This window comes from Panthera uncia, chromosome B4 (genome assembly GCF_023721935.1).
Source record: "Panthera uncia isolate 11264 chromosome B4, Puncia_PCG_1.0, whole genome shotgun sequence".
Lineage (NCBI taxonomy): Eukaryota > Metazoa > Chordata > Mammalia > Carnivora > Felidae > Panthera > Panthera uncia.
Genome location: NC_064809.1, coordinates 92,166,810 through 92,189,714, shown reverse-complemented (window position 1 = coordinate 92,189,714; position 22,905 = coordinate 92,166,810). Strand labels below are relative to the sequence as shown.

At 42.7% G+C, this 22,905-nt stretch overlaps 1 protein-coding gene across 1 annotated transcript in view; it reads right to left on the bottom strand.

Annotated features, from left to right (window-relative positions):
• Nucleotides 1-22,905, bottom strand: part of MYRFL (myelin regulatory factor like) — a 126,225-nt gene that overhangs the window by 55,239 nt on the left and 48,081 nt on the right. Inside the window, exons 3-10 of the mRNA XM_049626701.1 lie at nt 21,354-21,421; nt 20,998-21,256; nt 19,998-20,089; nt 14,067-14,217; nt 10,644-10,839; nt 8,292-8,368; nt 6,661-6,771; nt 5,010-5,100 (exon numbers count right to left, since the gene is read on the bottom strand). Coding sequence (XP_049482658.1) covers nt 5,010-5,100; nt 6,661-6,771; nt 8,292-8,368; nt 10,644-10,839; nt 14,067-14,217; nt 19,998-20,089; nt 20,998-21,256; nt 21,354-21,421 — 1,045 coding nt within the window. The remainder of the gene's footprint in view (nt 1-5,009; nt 5,101-6,660; nt 6,772-8,291; nt 8,369-10,643; nt 10,840-14,066; nt 14,218-19,997; nt 20,090-20,997; nt 21,257-21,353; nt 21,422-22,905) is intronic.

Sequence of the window (22,905 nt, the reverse complement as noted above, 5' to 3'; positions counted from 1 at the left end):
AGTGATTTCTCTGATGGATCCGGGCAAAGTAAATTGAAAGCCTTCTGTAAAAGATTCACCATTCTATATTTCTTTTTTATTTTTGTTTTAAGTAGGCTCCATGTCTAATGTGAGACTGGAAGTCATGACCCTAAGATCAAGAATCGCATGCTCTCCTGACTGAGCCAGCAAGGTGCCCCTAGGAGTCACCATTCCAGATGCCATTATGAACATTCCTGATTCATTGGAAGAGGTGGAAATATTCATATTAAAGGTGTTTGGAAGAAGTTGATTCCAACCCTCATGGATGACTTTGAGGGGCTCACGGCTTTAGCGGAAGTGGTAGAAAGAACAAGAGAGCCAGAATGAAAAATCGAGCCTGAAGATATGATGAATTGCTGAAATCTCATGCTAAAACTTTTATTGATGAGAATTGCTTCTTATGCATGAGCAAAGAAAGTTGTCTCTTGAGGTGGAATCTACTCCAGGTGAAGATGCTGTGAAGATTGTTGAAATGACAACGAAGGATTTAGAATATTACATAAACTTATTTGATAAAACGACAGGGTTTCAGAGGACTGATTCCAATTTTGAAAGAAGTTCTATAGTGGGTAAAATGCTGTCAAACAGCATCACATGCTATGAGGAACTATTCATAAGAGGAAGAGTCAACTGATGTGGCAAACTTCACTGTTGTCTTATTTTAAGAAAGTGCCAGGGCCACCCTAACCTTCAGCAACCACCCCCTTGATCAGTCAGCAGCCATGAACTTTGAGGCAGGACCCTCCGCCATCTCTAAAAGGTTCCGTCTGGAGCCGAACCCGCAATGTCTCTGAAATATGCCTGTAATCATTCAATCTGCTCTCCTCAGCAACACAGTGGCAAAGTTGTGAAATTCTGCCAGGGAGCATCATTCACTGAGTAAAATGTAAATGGCGCCCTCTGCAGGTGCTTGGAATAGGAAATAGCAATTAACAGTAATTTGAGGTTTGTTCTAAATTTGGAATGGAAAGCTGGAATTTCTTTGCTTTCCATTGTTTGGGCTTCTAAAGCAGCAGCCAAAGAGCATAATAGGAGAGCCTGAGTTGAGGAAGGCAGTTAATAACAAATCAATTTTTGTATCTTTTGAAAGGGCTATGGAAAATGGGCCCAGAAATGCTCCCTACCAGTGTTAGTCAACGTGTGGTCTGGAGGTCAGTAGGCAGCAGCATCGGCATCTCCTGGAAACTTGTCAGAAATGTATATTCAACTTACTGAATCAAAAACTGTGGAGGTGCCTGGGTGGCTCAGTCGGGTAAGTGTCCAACTTTCGCTTTCAGTTCAGGTCATGATCTCACAGTTCATGAGTTCGAGTCCTGTGTTGTTGGGGTCTGTGCTGACAGAGCGGAGCCTGACTGGGATTCTCTCTCTCTCTCTCTCTCTCTCTCTCTCTGCCCCCCCCCCGCTCAAGTTCCCCCCCCCCCCCCCACCTCAAAATTAATAAATAAACATTTCAAAAAAACCAACAACTGCGGAGGTGGGACCCAGGCATCTCTGTTCTACTCTCCAGGAGATTCTTTGTACCATACACACCTGGTCGAGTTATCTCTTCCATAGTTAACCAGCAAGTTGAATCCCAACTACAGGGTGAAATGGACACTGCTCCACACACTGATTCCTCTGGGTAAATAAAAAATTCATCTGAACTCCAGAAGAGGTGTGTGTGTGCGCACGTGTGTGTGTGTGTGTGTGTGTTAGGGGAGGGAAGGGGGTTTTGTGGAAAAGGGTGAGAGCTGGTAGCAATGAAGACGCCCTACTCTATGCCCATCCCTCTCCATCCCTGCAGCTGCACTATTTCTTTTGTTCTCCCTGTCCCTGTTTGTCAGTTTTCCATCTTAGGGCAGTGCAGTTTGCAGGGCAGTAAAGGGGGACTTCTTGGGGACGTGCCCATTTATATTCTTCTGGAAAAGAAACTGGAATAATGTATTAGTTTTCAAAACTAGGAAACCCCAGTGCGCCTTTGAAGGGCAGACAAAAGTAATCATCCCTCCTGCTTACAACACAGCACTCCAAACCAGGTTTAATCACATGTTTTAGAAGGAAAGTGGAGCTGAATGAAAACCTAGTCATTAACAAGAGAATGTGAAGGAACTCCACTGCAGAATGCTCCCAAAAACAAAGACCTGGGAAATAAACCTGTCTTTGTAGTAAAGCTTAATTTCCATGAAATTGGTCAATTTACACTACAGGACCATAAGATATTTCTAAAGCTGTTCTGGTTGACAATCCAGATGAACAATTACTGGGTCTGGCCCACCATTCTCTCTCCAAGGAGAATTCTAACAGTTGTGGTCTCTTGAACCCCTCTTGGGGGCCTGAAACTCATCTAGTCCAAGCCTCATACAGTTTGCCCTTTATGTTAATCTCTGCTATTGGGAAGAATGATTCTTAGGCTTCGAAATGAACCTGCATTTGCTCAGTGCAGTTTTCAGTTCTCCATATAACGTAGTCTGCTCTTGTAACATCTTCGGTTGTCAATTTTTTCTTCCTTTACTCTGGAGCTCAAACTAACAGACCCAGGCCATAACCTAGGAGGGCACCTCTGGCTTTTTTGGAGAATGTAAGCTGGTCTGTGCTCTGTCTAACTAACTAACTAACTATATATATCCAAGGCATATACCTATATAGAGCTCTCTAGAAACTTAGGGGCAAGAAATATTTTCTGTGGACATTTTGAAAACTCACTGATTCAAACATATCACCGGTTCTTTTTTTTTTCATTTTTCTTTTTCCTTTCTTCTTTTATAAGTAGGCTTCACACCCAGCATGGAGCCCAATGTGGGGCTTGAACTCATGACCCCGAGATCAAGACCTGAGCTGAGATCAAGAGTCAGACGTTCAACCAACGGAGCCGCCCAGGTGCCCCAAACATATCATCATTAATGAAATTCAGTTTTTTTCTCTTGGTTGGTTTCGACGTTAAACAATTAAGCAGATTCAAAAGTGCATGCATTTTCACTTCTGCATTTGGGGTCAGAATAAAATAGTATCACTAAGATATTTCCAGTTTGGGGGAGGGGCAGAATGGTTTTCCCTATCACCATTCTTCTTCTTCTCGTTGTTAGGATAACCCTTGTGTTGCCCAGCACACTTCTAAAATAGGGCATTCTCTTTAACCAACAATTATGGCTGGAAGAAAGCAATCAAATCTGGAATGGAATCACTTTTTAAAAATAAAAATTTAGTGAATAACATGGCACCCAATCTTCACTAAGTATAATTTAATGTTTTTTAGTATTTATAACAAATATGAATTGCAGAAACACCTTCTCAAAGCTACCATCACGAGTTAAATGATAATTGTGTTTTGGATACGAGCAAGCACCAATTAACAGAGTTCTGGAAATATAACATCAGACAGTAGAGTGCTCCCCCTTCCCCCCCCCCCCCCCATTGTACTCCACTCTGCTGGAGTACAGACCTGCCAGCAGGAAATGGAGAAACCCGACACCAGGTAAATTATTCAAGGTGTGCAGGTGACTAGCAGGCTGCCAGACTCAAGCATGAGTTTCCCAGCTCAAAGCAACATTTTCAGAATATCTAATCTATGCTAACTCTGAAAAGAATGGCATTATCTGTCTTTATTCTCCCTATGAAAAACCAGCAACAATAAGTGACTTTACTTTAAATCACACTTGTTAGTGCAGCACAGCAATCCCAGATCACATCACGCCCTGGGCCCCGAGCCCAAACCACCCCCCACCCTTCCACCCCCCGATGAGGGATGGGGAACCACTGCCCCTGCTCCATGACCAAAGAAGAAGGCTCCACCAGCTTTTGCTCCAGTGGCACCCTGTTTGCCACAGATTAGATCGGGTTCCACAAAAACGGCAGGCACATAGTCCAGCCCTTACTCTGGGACATCTGAACACAAGCATTTTACCTCATTTCCAACATTACTTCACCCCCCATTAAAAGTCTGAGATGCAGTTTAAGGATTTCCACTTATAAGTGGCTTATTATTTTTAATTGATTGGAAGAATTACACAGAGGACCCTTTGTTTCAGAACAGCTTGAGGCAAGAGAGGAAAGACTCATTTCCCCAAACAGGCAGATCTGGTCCCCAGGCCTAAGAATCACAGCCACGTACGTGGGCATGCCTACACTGGACGATTTCTCCTGTTGGACTTCACATGCCCTCCCTGTGTCACAGGACAGCTAGCTTCTCCCCGGCTGCCAGGCCCGTGGTGACCCGTTACCTTATGCCCCTGGTATTCTCAACGGTGGCCAGCCTGGCCTCACACAGCTGCATTTCCAGCTGCCAACAGCTTTATGCTTTTGTGGCTGCCAAGATGCCTGTCCACAGCTGTGACCAATCATTCATTCAGCAAAATGTGCTGAACCATGACTATGTGCTAGGCAGCGGCCCAGATGGTTCCTGGGGTCACCAATCACTTTTGGGTATGAAATTCCTTCTTTACTACTCTCCCCACCCTGTGGGCTTTGGGATCAGAGAGAACTAGGTTGTAACCTGGGCTCCATCCTTCACAAGCTGTGCAATCACGATGAGTTTCTCACCTCCTTGAGCCTCAGCTCCTCTGCATGTAAAGAAGGTAACGTAAATGTGGCCCGATGTAAAATGACGCCATATATAAATTACTCAGCTCAGTGCCTGGAATACAGCATTTAAACCAGGGTGTCTCAGCTGTGGCACTGCTGACATTTTGGAAGGGGTAACTCTTTGTCGTGGGGGCTGTCTTGTGCATTGTAAGGGATTGAGCAGCATCCCCGGCCTATACCCACGAGATGCCAGGAGCATCTCCCCCCCGTTGTGACCACCAAAAAATGTTTGCAGACATTGCCAAGTGACCTCTGGGGGACAAAAGGTCTCCTAGCTGAGAACCATTATGTGAAAACTAAAATAATAATATCTGCTATTACTATCATCAGTTGAGAAATTGCATACTTCAAGCATGCCAATGAAAATGCAACTTCCACTTCAGCCGAGAAAAGCAGGTGGGATCCAGAAAGATGAAAGAGCTGAACCTTACCCTTACAATGATCCGTTCAGAGATGTGGGCAGACAATAGATAGAACTGGTCTTGGTTAGCAGCATACAGTCCAACCACCAACATGAAGTACCTAAGTCAAAAACAGCAGACAAGGCCAACGCGTAAGGAAACAGAGACATAATTTGTGCGATCAAATGCCACACAACAGTTCATCAATGGTGAATTTATCTCGGCAGGTTTGCACATTTAAAGATTTTCTACTGTGCTTTCAGCTGCCCCTCCTGTGAGAGGAAATAGCAGTGGATTCACTCGGTACTGGTCTGGGTCTACCCTTTGCCCAGTCTGAGGGATTTGCGAGCTGTTCCGCAAGCCCCCCAGCACAGTGCTGCTCACAAACAAACGCACAACAGGCAGCCATCTTAGAGGTCCCCTTACCGAGAGCTGCCCAAGCCACCTACCCTATCACAGCAGGGTTTGCCCAACCACACCGGGCCCTTCCCACCCCATCTGCTCTTGGCCCTGTATGCTACATACCCCCATGTCGTGACTTAGTCAGAAACCTGGACCCTTCCCTCCAATTGCTCCCAATGAATTTTCACCAAGGTTATTTTAATAGCTTCTTCATATGTAACACTGATGAGGCATTTTTAACATCAGCTCATTTTTTGAAACCAAAACAAAACTATCCCTATGAGAGTAGCTTTTGTTTTAGGAACCACATGAGAAAACTTTGCCAACTTCCTCTGCAATGCTACAGATTCTCTAATCCTTAGAGAATAGGAGTTGTCCCCTATCTCTAAAGTCAAACAGTCATAGTAATAATTGTTATTTTCATTGTAATTATTAGCTATCATCTGAGTCCTCAAAATGTGTCATACACTGGGCTAAGCAGGTTATCTATAGTATTTCATTTAGAACCCCAAAACAACCCCATTGGAGTAGGATATGAACATTGTCCCCATTTTAGAGAATGGGAAAATAATGAGTCTCAGAGGGTTAAGTCACATGCTCAAGGGCACCCAGCTAGTAAACGGTGGTTTCAAATTTTAAACTCAATTTTTTCCAACTCCAAAACGTATGTTCTACAACCAGTGACTCCAAATTTGAGACTGCATCAAAGTCACCTGGAGGATTTGTTAAAATACAAATTATTGGGCCCCGCCTCCAGAGCTTTCGATTCTTAGATCTTTGGTGAGAGATCACACTTCTAACAAGCATCCTGGTGACCGCATCTCTGCCAGTCTGGGGCCACACTATGAGAACCACAGGTGTAAATCATTGATCCGAGTTCCTTTCCTTTCTTAATCAAAAGAAGCTATAGCAGAACTCCAGGAATCGGGCTTTACACTAGTGACCAGCACACAGGTTTCAGCAGGGCAGTTGGTCCTCAACCCTTGGACAGCAGTGAGGCATAAGCATGTGGTCATTCTAGAGAATCGTGGAGGGAGTCAAGGCACGTAGATTTGAGGTTGGGCAGGAGAGTAGGCACTGTGGGGGATGAGCATGGAAAGACAGTAAGGGTAAATGAGACATGTTAAGAAACAGGAAGAGTTCAAGAAGGGGGAAGTGGCCAAGGGCAGCCTGGGTAGCAGGCTGGCAGCACCAAGAGGACCAGAGGGGCCTCTGGAGGGCACTGGCCAGTCAGATAGAGTACCCGGCCACCGTGGGGCATACATAGGGATGCCAGTACCTCTGGTCAGGATTTGGTTTTCCCTTCTTCCTCATGTTATTTGCTGTAGTTTCGCTGAAGTGTAACCGGCCCAACGTAATTTTGGTGACCTGGTCGGCCAGCAGGTCGATTCTAAAACAAACAGCAGAAATACCAAGAGACTGTGAGAGAACGTGGACTCCTCGATCATACCTAACTCATCCTGAGAGTCTCAAGTATGTTCAGTCCCCCATTCCCATCACACTGCAGAGGACAGTTTATTCCAGTTGCTGATTTTTAATAAACTCTCCACAACATGGTCTGGAATGGCTGCCAGGGAATAATTCTTGAAAGGTAAGATATGCTCATTCAGCAGAAGCTCGAGCCTGGAGTTTCTCACCCATAAAGGCAGTATGCTCCCCATACCACATATGGGTTCTTTTAACTCCACAATGGGGAGAAAAGACATTTCATTTGTGCCTCTGCCACTGCTGCTAGAACTGCCTCCTGACAAGCAATTTCTCTAGGTTCCTCGCGAACTCCTTTGTATCCCCTTCACGTATTTGCCCTCTCTGGGCCTGGCCCCTAAGGAAGACCACACCCAGACCGCCCAGGCGGGAGAGGGAGAACCAGATGCACCAGGCGACTTTACTGCTGAGCTTGTACACATGGCTCCCACCGGAGCGTCAGGCCAAGCTCCTGCCTGGTCTCTCCAGGCGGTAGGACCATCTTTGTGCCACCCGGAGTGGGATTGCCTCAGGGTCAGAACACTGGGATATCTCAACTACGTCCCAGCCAAATAGTCAAAAAGCAAATCACACTCCAAGTCATTCCACAGGCTGAATGCTCACTTTGGACTGCCATATTGCTTGGGATAATCCCAGGGCGGTACGCTTTCTATTCTGGAACCCATTAGGCAATCTATCAACATAGCTTTGAAAAATAAGAAAAAATGAATTGTAAGCACAGCGTAACTTAAAAGAAAGGTCTCATCATAACCTATGTCAAGGAACCCAGGTAGTTAGCAAAGGTGTCAGTAATAAATGGTTATGAAAATAATGACTTAAAAATGAAGCTTTTTACAAGAGTTTGTTTGAAATTATTTCAATGCATTTTACCTATTTTATTTTTGTTGATACGCATGTGTTCATAATATTAACATCTTATTACCCATGTAGTTTCTGCAGTGGGATTCATTTTATTTTTTATTACTTTTTTTTATTCACATATAGTTGATAAATAACGTTACGTTTGTTTCAGGTGTACAACATAGTGATGTGACATCTCTCTACTTGGGCTATGCTCACCACATCTGTAGCTACCACACAATGCTATCACAGTAACACTGACTATATTCCTTGTGCTGTATCTTTCATTCCTGGGACTTACTCATTCTATAACTGGAAGTCTGTATCTCCTACTTCCCTTCACCCATTTTGACCATGCCCCAAGCCCTCCCCTCTGGCAACCATCAGTTTGCTCTCTGTATTTATAGGTCTGTTTCTGCTTTCTGTTTGTTTGTTTGTTTGTTTGTTCATTTGTTTTGTTTTTTAGATTCCACATGTAAGAGAAATCACATGGTCGGTGGAATTCATTTTTAATAAACAAAATATATTGGGCAATGGGTCTTTTTACCATAGCATTCACAAAGGAATTCAGAAAAGAAATCTTACTTAACAGGATTGAAAATCTTTTTGCTTCTATCTGCTTGGGATTGTTCAATAGCAATTATTTGACTGGTAGCTTCTACCTGTTTGGAACAACAAAAAGTAAATTAGTTATTGACTACATAAACTTATTAATAAAAATGTTCATTAGTAAACAACATTCAAGTGCTTTAAAACTTTTCCAAGGCATCATGATAGTCACTGGGTAGGAGGAACAAGTCACTGAAAAGACATATAAGACAATGGCCCCAACCTTAAGCAGTATGCTATTGGTGAGAAAAGAAACAATTATCTGTAAAACTAAACAATGAAAACACAAGACAACAGAAAACTTCAGGTGAGCGGTGATTATAGTGTGAGCTAGTAGGTGATTAAAACACCAGGAGCAAAACACAGCAGCGAGGCAGCTCAAAGGATGCAAGCATTCATTCGTTCATTGATCCATTCATTCCATAGATACCTGCATTCGTTCATTCATTTATTCATTCACGTAGGAGCCCCTGCTATGCACCAGGCATTGCCCGAGGCATTGAAGATGAGCAGTGGACAAAATTAAGAGAAATCCCAGCCCTTGAAGAGCTTGCATTTGAATAAGAAGAAATAACAATAAACAATAAACAATAAAAATAAATAAAATACAGAGAATGGTATTTTTTCAGTACTTGTTACAAAACTCTTCTTGCTCTTAATGAAGAGTGGCATGGGGGTAGTGAGATCTGCCCCGTCATATATGGCTTGTGGGTATTAGCATAATAACAATTTTTCTGAAAAGCAATTGGGCAATCTACATCAAGAGTTTTAGTAACATCTGTCCTTTGATGTATAAATTCTTCTGGAATGTATCCTCATGCAAAGACAGGTATACGTGGATGTTTACTGAAGTTTAACTGACAATAAAAAATTGAAAACAAGCAAAACTTATAATAATGCAGGAATATGATACATTTATACAATAGAAACTGTATCATCTTTGTAAATAATACCTTATAGAATCTTTAATATCACATGTCATTTTCATAATATGCTATTAACAATATGAAATGAATTTTAAAAACTTTTTATTAGTGAGAGAGAGAGAGCCAGGGGGAGGGGCAGAGGAGGAGGAGGAGGAGGAGGAGGGGGATGAGGAGGGAGAATCTTAAGCAGGCTGTCCGCCCAGTTAGAATCCCAACGCAGGGCTCGATCCCACGACTCTCGGATCACGATCTGAGTCAAAATAGAGAGTCAGACACTCAACTGACTGAGCCACCCAGGCACCCCGAAATTAATTTTAATAAGAGAAAAATTAGACTAACAAATGGTGGGTCCCAAATATGAATGAATTTTCTTTCTTTATAGTTTTCTTTTGCATTCCAAAATTTTCACAATGGATTCACATTACTTCCATGATCAGAAAAATATGTTTTGTTGCTGTTTGTTTGTTTGTTATCTGTATTTACTCTGGGTTTGGTTTGGAGCAAGCAACTCAGTTTGGAGCAAGAGCAGCTGATGTGTTCAGCAGTCAAGCCTCATTTTGGGAGACTCAGTGCTAAGCTCGGGTTAATAATCAGAACAAAATATGCAGATAATGGATGTTTTTCCCCCTGAGAAGCTGGATCTGAGGTCACAAGTTAAGAAAGAGTTGTTGACCTCAGAAATCATCCTACCTGCACTCTAAAGTCAACTCTCTCATCCACTTATCTTGAATGAATTGTGTAACTTTACTCAGTCTCTCCTCTGTTAAACTGGAAAAAAGGGGACATTGACCAAATTAACAGTTCCTTGGTTTTTTAAGTCAGGGACCTATTTGAGAATTTGGTGAAAACTGTGAATCTATTGCATTTGAAAATGCACCAGCATCAAAAAGAATAAAATAATTACATTTAGTCAAAGGAGTGCAAGATTTATATACTGAAAACTATCAAAATGTGGTTTGAAGTGATGCTGTCCCAGGTTCTGAGCCAGTTTCAGACTTCAGAAATTAGCAGCTTCTGCCTCCTATGTCTTGGAACGTTTACTCTTAGAACCCATCCGCCATGCTGTGAGGAAGCACAACCTATCCCACAGAGAGGTCTGTGTGAAGAAAAGCCAAGGCCTCCCAGCCACAGTCTCATTTGAGCTCCTGGCCAATGGCCAGTCCAAACTTGACAGACATATAAATGAGCCATCTTGACACTGGATCCAGGCCTAGCTGAGGACCCCTGAACAGGCATGAACTGCTAGAGCCAACCCCTAACTGGCCTGCACATTTGTGACCCAAATAGATGGCTGTTATTATTTTAGGTTGCTAAGTTTGGGGGACAGTTTGTTAGGCAGCAACAGATAACGAGCACTTAATAAAAGTTAGCTTAATTAAACCAAGCTAAATAAAAAACTTACCTTAACCCCAAAAGCTTTCAAGTAAAACATTTCTATTGGCTTTAGGCCCATTTGGGTTTGGACAAATTTTGGACTTCCCCAAACTTGGATATGGATGGTTATCTGAAAATGGTTTTTCTTTTGGCAAACAAAAGCTTCATCTGCTGGTGAAAAATTAAATCCTTTGTCTGTGATAACTCGATAACCGACATCGGGTCTATGGAAAGAGGAATCAAGAAACCAGTTTAACAAACATTATCCACACATTTTCTTTCATTAACAATATCAATTGTATAAACATTTCAAGAAAATATATTGTAGAAAGTGATTTTTGCTATATTGAATCAATTTGGTGAATTTTTGCTGAGGAAGTGAAAATGCTATTTCAAAACACAGATGGCTTTCTCACAGCATTTTATCTTCTCACAAGGAAGAAGCACAATTCTTGCCAAATGGAAGACTGTCGCCTTGGCCTGCCTTTTCCCTTTGTGCTTTCCGGAATTCTAATTTGACCCCACCACACAATAGAAAGACGTAGTCCAGAAGTTGAGAAATCACCACATTCCTCAGACTTGTGAAATATCTGGGATAAAATTCATCTTTTCCACCTTAAAAAAAAAAAAAGCCTCTAAATGTCATCAGCAACACCACACTCAAATACTCCCTCAGATGAGTGAATCCCTCAGATTCAGCCTGTTGGTGGTCATAAGAAAAAGGCAGACTGGTCAGGATTACTAGGAATAGCTTTAAACCAAATTAACCAGAGTCAGTCAGAACACTGATCGAAACCTGTTTTCACCAGAGTGTAGTCATTTCCTTCTTAGCCTCCTGCTCTGGTAATAGCACTGAAAACCTACTATGCTGGTTACTTTTGCCGGGAACAGAAGTGGTGCGGTGGCTAATCAGACTCTTGTTTTATTTGCCCCATAAAATTATGTTCAATATCAATGCTATGTGTATGACATGTTTAATTAACTACTTCCAATGTTAAGGAAAATAAAACATCCTTAATGAATGGAGAAGAGAATATAAAAGGTGAAAACTTTTTGGCGAGTTTTTCCCATACATATTGTAGATATGGAACATGATTTCTAATTCATCAAGATTCCTAAATGTGGGGTTTTCCTCAGGTAAGAAGCTCCTTCCCAGGACCACAAGCAGAGGCGAGCAGGACTTAGAGCTCTGCCGGCTCTCTGCGGCTGTGTATGTGGTTCTCTGCTTCCCGGGATCTCAGTTTGGATGGCTGCCAGTATAATGAACAACACTGAATTTCTAAATTTTCCTTTAACTCCAGAGACAGAAAATATGGATGAGTCTCTTGGGAAAAGAGTGTTCCTGTTCTTTGCAAGTTAAGCTCCTTCCCAATGGGTCAAGTCACTGGGCCATTGATCACCTCCAAGTAGCTGACATGTCAAAGGCTCCACAGTCCTGCGGCTGCCAGCAGCAAATTCGGGAACAGTCACTGAATGAAGGATTTGATAAAGACCACATGTCTTATGCCATCTGGGAACTTCATATTGACTCAGGTTTCTAGAACTAATCTTCTAATTTGCTCATGTAAAGGCTAGATGAATTGAATCGTATAGATTTTACTGCAGAGGGTAATAAGAACGGTCTTGGTTGAGAAAATAGGAAATACCTTTTTGTAAAATATCTTTTTGTGATCTTCCATGTTTCACTATCAAAAACTCCGAAGAAGGTAAGGTTTGTAGCTCAGATATGAGCATTAGCCTGAAATTTAAAGATTGCTGGAAGCAGAAACTGAATCAACCAACAATCACAATGTTGAAGATTCCTGTGAATCTTAAACACCAATCTCTGGCTATAGAAATTTATTTACCTAAAAATAGTGATTCTGATTTTGGTATCAAAAGATATACATAAAGTCAACTAAACTGGCTTTTAAAAGCTCTGTTGACACAAGTTTTAAATATCACTCAGAAAAAGGTTTTTGATAAATTTTCAATCCCCTAACTTTAGTGCTTTCAGGAAAACTTAAGGAAACAATATTTTTGTATCAAATTAGACATAATAATCTGAGACAAGTGATATTCTGTCTCAATGATATGAGTAGTGGAATTAAGATGACCTGAATTCTAATGTAGATTAATATTGTCCTTTTCTTGCACTTAAGAAAAGTGAATTATGTCTAAGCATTCAAAATACATCTGCCTCTATACCTTTGAGCTGATACCATCCATGTTCTCCTTTTTTTCCAGATCAGTGGAGTTTAGATTGGCTGTTCAAATAAACTTTAAAAAAAAATCTACTCAAGTGAGAAGAAAGAGAAGTTACCTCAAGAAGTTGAGATTTCATACCTTGGTACTCATATTTAGGAAAGCCTATCAAACACTCCCCGAAGGATAACTAAATGCGGACTAAGACTCAAAACCAAGACCTATGGACCCTTCCTTTCTTTTTCTAATTGCACTCAGTGGCAAAGACAAAAGTTGTGACAGTTCAATGACACAATTAGCAATTTGCTTCTTTCTGCCTCCCATTCAACATACCAACTCCCCAAGTCTGTTTAAGTCCTTAGAATTTGCTTGAAGGAAAAGATTTCTTCCTTCTAGTTCATCCAACATGAAAGTCCTAGTGACAAGTTTTGCTCTTAAATAAGCTATATTTGAATTTGGAAAATACCACAAAGGCCCTCGTTTGTAGACCAAAATTTCTTATTTCATATTATATGTATTACTTGAAAATCCGATTCTTTATCCATTAACATTGTTTTAGGTTTATTCAAGAAGGCGTTTTTAATCTTAAAAATTCTAGAAGACTTAAGTGGGTGACATATCCTCAGGAATAAAGAGAAGGCTCAGAGGATGTTTAAGAGTAATAATATGTACGTTCACATTTATTTCCTGAAACTATAATGTCACAAGATTAGGATGAAAATTTTTCCAGTTTAAAGATATTTTCTATGTTTTACTTTCAGTCTCTTACTACAAAGCCACCACCAACTGTGACTGCTTCAGTAGATGTTGCCAATGAACTTGACAATACTGATTCACAGCATAAATATTGGGGAAGTAGGGGTGTCACCAGCTAGCAATTTAATGTGGCCCCCTAAAACAGTATTTTATGGAATTTTAAATTAACTGCAGGGTTAAATGTTACTGATTTGGGAAATCTCCATTTTCCAGCATTTAGGTGAACTGGGTATTGATCTCAGAAAGATTCGCTCTCCCTCCATCATTTAGTGGGCAAATTATAATGAGTTAGAATTTTAAGCTTGGGGTCCTAATGGCCAGAAATCCACGTCTCAGCTATTCACTAGTTGGAACGCAAAACATAAGGAGTAAAGCACGCTTTCTCATTGGCCCATCCTATTCAAACAGGAGTGGCATCAAAGCCCAAATACTTGGATTTAGTCCTGAAGATTAGCACTGCCTTCCTTCCCTCACTCTCCAGCACAGCACCAGGCATCCCTGGGCCACTTACAGTTTCTCGTAATGACCATTTAACAAACTGTGCCAAGGAACACTTTGATACGGCTGCCACTTCAGAGTAGGAGAACACTGGTCCACAGGCATCATGTTCTGTCCCTCACCGTCGTAGTCTTGCACTTCACTGCTGTGACTCCTATTTGTCACTGCAAAGAAATCGGCATGTTAGATCCTTCCTCCAAGGCTGTTTTTCCTAGATTCGCAGACAGCTGCAGGGAGCCAATGAACTGGCCATGGATGAGGTAGAGTGAGCACGTGGGAAGTAACAAGTGTTGGGAGGCAGGAGACGTGTGGCTAGCCTTGTTTCCTCATCTGCAAAAAGAGCAATTTGGGGTCAGTGATCTCTAAGATGCAATGGTACTTGGGATATTTTGCCCTCAGTGTCTGTCTACCCTACTTCCTGCATAGCCACTTCCAGCCAACGTGGCTCCAGGGAAGCCTACTCCCAGTCAGAGGAGGGTATGGGGACCCAGACCGGATCAGTTAAAACACAACATTCACCACTTGCATCAATAATTCCATCAGGTAGGCTCATGGCCCAATCCTATCCAAGCACAGTGCACTTCTGCACTTCAGCGGACAGGGGTTCAAAGATGCCGACTCTTTTCCATGAGCTTTAAACCTCTGAGATATAACCCCAAGAGCCGCCGGCACCATTTTGGGAATGTTTAGGAATGAAGCCACACAGCAGCAGAACACAGAGTTGAGACTGAAGGGCGCCCGGTTTTGATGGCGTGATTTGAGTTCTGGGATCCAATTCTAAACTCTTGAGTTATAGGAGCCAATAAATCCTCCAGTTTTGTTTTTTGGTTTGTTTTTTCCTTAAGGCAGTTTGAGGTGTGGGGGTTTTGTCCTTTGTTTCTTTGTTTTTGTTAATTGCAACCCATACATTCTACTCTGTTACCGGTCCCTTGTGGCACTAGCTTTCTGAGCTTAGAGGAGCTATTTATTCACTTAGTGTCTTACTTCCCTCAACTGCACAATAGAAATTAAAACAGATGTCTTGCCCATCTTGCAACATCACGCAAGCAGAGAGAATACCATAGTACAAGTGCACTCAGAAGCTAATGCCAAGATAAAGTAACAAAATACCGTATGTAGTATTGACGATATGAAATTGCCACTTTTGTATGTTAAAATAACAGCAATTTCACATACACGAGCTACTATTTTTGCATAATCCTTGTAAATTGTTTGTCTTAATTTGAGTATGCTTCCAGACATGTGGTTCAACCTCAGATACTTTTTATGTAAATTCTATTGGTACGTTTTCTGTTTTTCTTTTAACTCCCCTACTATCACTCATGCCTGACATCAGGAGTGAAAGGGAAATAGTGGGCGTTCATAAGATCAGGTGCAGGCTGTAAGCAACAACAGAGAAACACAACATGGGCTCCTGGGGAGCATGCACTTAGCCCAGAGCTTAGAAAATGCAGGGTTTTCTTTCACTCACCTACCTTTCTTTCTTTATACTTGCACTGCAGACTTGCTCACATAAATAAACAACACACTGCTTCAGGTTGTCTTTGATCTCAAATGTCATACAAAATGTGTTTTCTTGGGGTGTCCCTATTAACACGTCACCTAAGCAAAACATTTTTTTTTTCCAGTTTTTGTGACCAACCATTTTGAAAAGATTTCTCAGAATCATGAAAACCTTCCCCCCACCCCCCCCCCCCCCCCACCGCCACCTCGGCTAAGACTACAGGGGGTCAGCAATGCAAGGACCTCCTCATGCCATCACTCCTCCAAAAGTTACCAGACCTAAAAACTTTTTAAAACAAACGGACAAACAAAAACCTTCCACAGTTCTCCTGCTTATACCAAATTCAGAGAAGAGGAGAAACCAGTTCTTCCTTCTTTCCTTCCTCTCTCCTACAAGGGACAGAGGGTAAAGGAAGTTCAGGAGCTTGGAGTCTGAAATCAGATGGGCCTGGGCTTGAGGCACAACTGTACATTTCATAGCTGTACAATCTAGGAAAATGGGTTCAGCTCTCTGGGCTTCAGTTTCTTCATCTACAAAACGGAGGCAACAGTATGAAACCTCCTGGGCTCACTGTGTGAGGAGATTCACTCATAACACAATGAGTTATGACTGCAGGTGCTGAGCACAGGGCCTGTCGCTAGCAAGGATGTAAACTATGGCGCTTTTGGTTAATGTTAGTGGCACTGTCGTCACCACCTGCACTTGTTTTGGCTCAGATGACTCAGTTATTCCCAAGAAGCCTTGAGGAATACTTCATTCTTGGCCTCTGTGGTAATTCTATCCGATGTGAAATAACTAACACTGAGTGCCTGAGTGAATATCAGCTAACGTGGGCCCTTTCCCACTCAGGCATGGTGGCCAGGTCAAGGATAACAGCAGTTCCTGCCTTTTCCCATTATAGCAGCAAAGCTAAGGGGCAGTCACTCTAACAACACCAACACAGTCATGGCTTCCCTGGGAGCTGGCCATCTGCTGGTGACATCCAGGGACCCCAGGCCCACACTGAAATGCCAGGCACAAGCCTGAGCCCAATACTGGGACTTACTATTATTCACACTAATAATAATGTCTACTACTCCCATGTCCTGTCTGTACCAAGACACTTGACACGGTTTCTCATCCAGTCTTCAAAGTAAGAACGCCTTTTCTTCAATAACCTTTCTTCAGTGAAGTCTAATATACATAAAGAAGAATACACAGACCATTAGTACACAATTTGATACTTTCTAATAAAGTGAATTATACCGGGTAACTATCAGTAGGCCCGGAAATAGGACACGTCCAGGACTCTAGAAGACACCTTCATGCCCCCTTGCAGTTACTACTTTCCCCTACCCAAGACAAATCACTAGTCCGATACCTCATACCATAGAGGAGCTCATAGAAATGGAATAATATGGTACGTATTCCTGCGTGTTGGCTTCTTTTGCCCAATATCATGTTTATGAGATTCACTCATACACATATTGTGGCAAATGGCAGGCGTTTTGTTTATTCCCATGCCTGTAGAGTAAGTACTCCCCTGTATGACTATACCACAATTTATCCTGCCCTTGACAGCCATTTGGGTTATTTTCAGTTTGTGGTTATTATAAGTAATGCCACTGTGGGTATTTTTTTGTGAATGTCTTTTCATGGGCATATGTACACATTCCTGTTAGACACAGTCTAACACAGTCTTGGGGTGTCCCTATTAACACGTCACCTAAGCAAAACATTCTTTTTTTTTTTTTTCCAGTTTTTGTGACCAACCATTTTGAAAAGATTTCTCAGAATCATGAAAAGTGGCAGTGGAATTACTGGGTCACAGGATATGCTTTAGTAGGTGCGGCCAAACTGAAGTAAGGATTCCTAATCTCATTTAACAAATGCAGCAACTGGGGTTCAAAGACCTGAAATAACTTGCTCAGAGTCACAGCTGGTAAGTGGAAGAGACGGGATTCAAACCACCCTCTTCTTTTCATGCTATAGCGAGGATTTCTCGAGAAAATGTAGCAGAAGAGAAATAGGAGTGTGAAGGCAGCACACTGCCCAAGTCCCAACCCTTTTGGAAAAACTCATATTTGCATTTTAATGCCTTTCAAAATATTCTTTTCTACATTACTTAAAAAAAAATCTTAGAAATGGGTGAAGTAGAAATTATGATTCTCATTTGGCAATCAAGAAAAGTCAGGCTCAGAAAGTCCCCAACTGCTGAGGAGACGAGACAGATACTTTTTCTGACTCTACAGTGTGAATTCAGCCAGTGCACCTCTCACTGGGAGCCAAAGGCCATAACTCTGGGGCTGAAAAGTCCTTTTGTATTTGAGGTCCAAACTACGTGAGTCAATGAATCCTCTCATAGTTGGGGTTCAGATCAGATGGAAGCAGAACCCCCTCATATTTGGGATCTAGGCCATGTGAGGCTGGAACCAGCTAGCAAGAGCCTATCCCCCAGCTGCTTTCTCTCTAAGCAACATTTCACATCTGCCCACAGCAAACCAGTGAGTCTACACTGTGAGCCCTATAAATGGGGATCTTGGAACCCCTTGGGCAAAATAAACCGCTCAGGAGACGGTCACTAGAAAAGCCTTACTGATTGATTTAGAACATCTCTTCCCATCAAAATTCCTGCCTAATAAGACTCGCATAAGCTCCTTCTTCCTCTGCCCTTGTACCATTTCCCCAGGAACTTTGAAAGCACCCTCGGCCTCTGCCACATCAACTATGAGTTCTCTACTAGAAAACTTCTGCTAAAAATATAAGCTGTAAGGAAAACATGGCATTTGGATTTTTGTCTTTTTTTTTCCAGCCCTGGGCACCTGTTCATTTACATTCTGGCCCAGTTGTCTGGGGCCAATTATCTTTAGTCAGCTTTTCAGTGACCTTTGTTGGAATAGGACTTAAACACGGGATTCAAGATTTCCTATCTGTTGAGACATTTCAGTTACTCTTCTATGATTTTCTCTGGAGATGGTGAAAAATCAATGGCCTCTCCAGAGACAGGCAGCAGAAAATCATCACAGGATGGGGCTTAACTCTGAGACAGCCAGGATGATTGGAGCAGCAATCTGGTTTGATGAGGAAACGCTGGGGAGGTTTGGGTGGCTTGCCCAGTCCTCTCAGTGAGCTGGTGCATCTGTGGAAGTGAACAGATGGTTCCCTCGTCTGGCTAGAAATTCACTCAGCCTTTTATGTTTGAGGATCACAAAGGGGCTGCAGGCTAGATGCAAGAACTCTTGAAGAAATTAGAGTAAGCTTTGCACAGGAAGGTGGATGGTGAGCTCTATATTATCCAGAAAGGAGACTTTAGCCTTTTGTGTCTCAAGCGTTGAATAAGAAAAACCAAGCACCCTGCTGGCCAGGGTGGATCCATGTGAAAGAAAAGGCAGTGACAGGTTTGGTTCATGCAAGGGCCCAATACCCAGCACAGTTCTGCCACAGCACTCCCAGGGAATGGCCCCGTGTGGGCCTTGGCTGAAGGACCCTCCAGCCCATGCTGGAGCGGAGGCCAGCCATCCCTGAAAACACCAGCAGGCTCCATGGGCACAGAGGACCAGCACTTGTCATAAGGCTGTGAAAGACAAAGGCAGCAACTCAAGCAGGTGAGGAAGCCACCACATCACCTTTCAGGGCAGTATAAACCTCTGGAATTGGGGGACAATAGTGAGAGGGAGAGCTGGAAGACAGAAATCTTGACCTTCCCGTCAAGCTGTTGCATGTGGGAATAAAAGAGATGTACCCTGAATCCGGGGTTCTATTCACATTGCCTACATCTGATTATTTACAGGGGCTAACAGAATTGGCATGGAGCATTTTCCTTTCACCCGATAAGTGCCATAGCATTTCTTCTGAAAGCTCAAGCCTTCAGACTCCAAATCCCCAATTTGTTCATAACTTGAAAAGGTCTCTAAGCTTGAAACACGATGTGTCACATATTGTAGAAGGCAAAAATAAGGTAGTCTCACCACTTGGGCATCATACGAGTCTGCTGAAAGACTTCGCAAATGATCTTACAAAATTTCAAAGACCTACTTGGGAGCCGCTAACCTGAAGCAGATGCTAGAGGAGCTCAGCTCTCTACCTTCCTGCCCCACTGGAGAAATCTTCCCAAGTCTGCTTCTCAGAGTATCCTCCACGAGCAGGCAACACTGAAAGCCTGTTCGGACGGCAGAATCTCAGACCCCACCTCAAGCCTACTGAATCAGAACCTTGCCCCTGAAATTGAAAGGACCGGCATTTCATCTCCACCAAAGAGAGAGACAATGGCACCTCTTCCTAGGAGAGAAGGACCTACATGACCCACCGAAGACTGCACGAAACTGTATGTCAAAAGGAAAGAAAGAAACTCCTATCCTTGCCCTTCTAGGAGAGAGAAAATCATCCTGTAGGGCTACTGCAAGACTGGTCAAAATCCCCGTCTTAATGGCGAAAGCAGAGATGGGCCCCGGGCTGGCTCACTTGGTCTGGAGCGGTGGGCCCACACTTGATGGTCCCCGGAGTCCTCCAGTGCCTGTGTGCTCTTCCTCTTCTTGGTTGGTGGCAACGAGGCTCTAAAATCAAGAACCCAAAATGCAGGTTAGGAGTTTGTGCTCTCTCCATGTTACGTTAAATCAGATTCAATTTCCCAGGTGTCTTCTCTCAGACTTCTTAAGACTAATTCCAGTTAGCTAAGATTCCTTGAGCCCTACTGGTGTGCAACACTAGGTTGTGCATGAGTGGAAAGAGCAAGCTTCTGTTCCAGAAACCCGCGAGTCTGAAACTCAGTAACCCGCGAGTCTGAAACTTAGTTTCCCAATATCCAATGGATCAGAGACTCACCTACCTGAAAAATAAACTGCCAATGTTTCCGAAGGCAGAGAAGATATTGAGACAGAGAAGTTAAAATATAGTATATGAACTTATATATAAATACAGTATAGACAAGATAGTGTTATAGTATACTTATAAATATAAGTATATAAAATATGTATCCATTTTACACCTGACGTTTTTTTTCACATGGAATTTCACCACAATTTTTGATGACCTCTACTCTCCTTGCCATTCTGTAGATTCAGAAGAAAGAATAAAAGAAGAAAAGGAGGAGAAGAAGGAAAAGAGAGAAAATTAAAACGCATATTAGTTCATGCTTAATATTTATCTGAGGACTCTATGTGTTAATTCACAAATTACTTGCGTATTCTAGCTGAGACTAGAAATGTAAATAGTGCTTTCTCCATCACTCAGAATGTCTCTATTTCTGACATTTTCACTTTCCATCGAACGAGGACTTTGGGTTTAGCGGGTTTTTAGTTAAAAGACGGCCTAAAGCCGAGAGCGCTGGGGCCTTGCCGTGTCTGATATATGTCTCAACACCGCCATCTCCTGGAGAGAGAACGCCACTGTTCATTCTTTACCGGCACTGCGGGGGGTGCTGGCTGCTCTGAGGTCTTTCATAACTAAATATCTTGCCCTTTACCCAGGGCTGTGGCACAGAGGCTGCTGATGGTAAGAACGGCTTATCCCCGGACGGCAGGACACGCAATGGTCCGGGGGGGTCGTAAGATGACCGGAGCCTGGATAGCAGTTGTGGACGCCGCTGTGGGTGCGGGCAGAGTTGCTCATTTCACGCGAGCTCTGCGGCAGCTGCGCAGGCAGCGAGTCAGGTGCAGCCGCGGAGTGGAGAAAAGTAGCTGGAGTCCTCCCGGCTGCAGGTCTCACCGCTGGGCAGCATGCACCTGGGGGAACACACAGGTGAGAAGAGCTCTCTTTCTGACCACCCAGAGTCCAAGAAGAGGGACGCTGCAAGGCGTGCGCGAGGCAGATGGCACTCACCTTTGATCTGCGGAGGAGAACAGGAGTCTGATGCAGAATAAGGTGGAGTATCCGGAAGCTGCCCTTGCCTGAGGATTAGAGACATGCATTGCTTTTTGTTGTAACCTGTGCGGTCATTATACCCTGGCCACAAATGGGAGGCACCGCTGGGTACAACACACAGTGCACCATGGGGACCAAAGCCCACCAGGCCATGCCTGGTGTCATGTGTTAAGTAAATGGGCTTTGAGTCAGACAGACCTGGGTTTGGGTCCCAGCTCTTCCACTTCCTAGCTGTGTGTTCATGAACAAGACCTTAGTCTCCGTTTCCTCACCTACCATGTGGAAATAATCATCATGCCTTCCTCATAACACTGTTGAGAATTAAATGAGATAGTATGTATAAAACCCATAACATAATTACCCCCAAATGTAGTGCATGCTCAATACAGTTTAATTAACTGTATTGTTGGCTTCTTAACGTTCTTGAAGCTCTTATACCAGAGAGAAGGTTGAGCATACTGTTTAGGCTAAAGCGCTGTGAAATGTCACCACTAAAGCAATGGTTTTCCATCTGTGCTCTGGGAAATCCCAAAGAGATTGGAATGAGCTCAGTGATTTTACAAAAGAAAAAATTTAAATGCCTGGGGGAAAAAATCATAACTTTTTGTTTTATATATTGAGGTGCAAGTAAAATTTCATTTAAGAAAAAAATGAGTACCACCACTAAAAAAGTGTGAAATCTTCTGTTCCAAAAAACCTACAAGTCCCTTATGGCTCAGAAACTCCATGATTCTAAGTCATTCATAAGCACTACCACCCTCTACTTGATTCTCCTGCTGGAAGAGTAAGCTATCGTGTTTTTCTTGGTTGATTAAGATTTCAACCTCGTACAATGAAAAGTCTGTTTTTATTATTTATTAGAAAAGTTAGGTTTTCAGGGCACCTGAGTGGCTCAGTTGGTTAAGCGTCTGACTCTTAATTTCAGCTCAAGTCGTGATCTCACGGTTTCTAAGATTGAGCCCCACATCGGGCTCTACACTGACAGCACAGAGCCTGCTTGGGATTCTCTCTCTGCCCCCGCCCCTGATTGCACGCTCTCTCTCTCTCTCAAAATAAATAAACATTAAAAAAAAAGAAAAGTTAGGCTTTCTCCTCAAATTAGTCTTTTATAATTTATTCACTCTTTATGAGTAACAGAAAACCTTCCTCCAAAAATGCCACCAAAAATGAAAGTAAAGGAATAAAGAGGCATAAACACAAAAGGACATAGAGTACATGTGCAGAGAGAGTGTACAACAAGACTATATTTTAATAACATTGTGGCACACTGAAGTAGGATGGATGGTAACTTGAATTAGTAGAATGGAAAAGGCAAAAACAAGACTGCCTGGGGATGGCAGAAGGGACATAGGAGCCAACAAGAAGTTATCCAGTTTTAATGCAACTTCAGAAAAGCCCAAGACATTGGAGTCACCAGGAACCTCTGAGTTCAGGCTGAAGGTGGAGCTGAAAACAAAAGGATGGATTGAAACCTTGATTAAAGAATGGTTGGATCCTAAGAGTAGCTTTC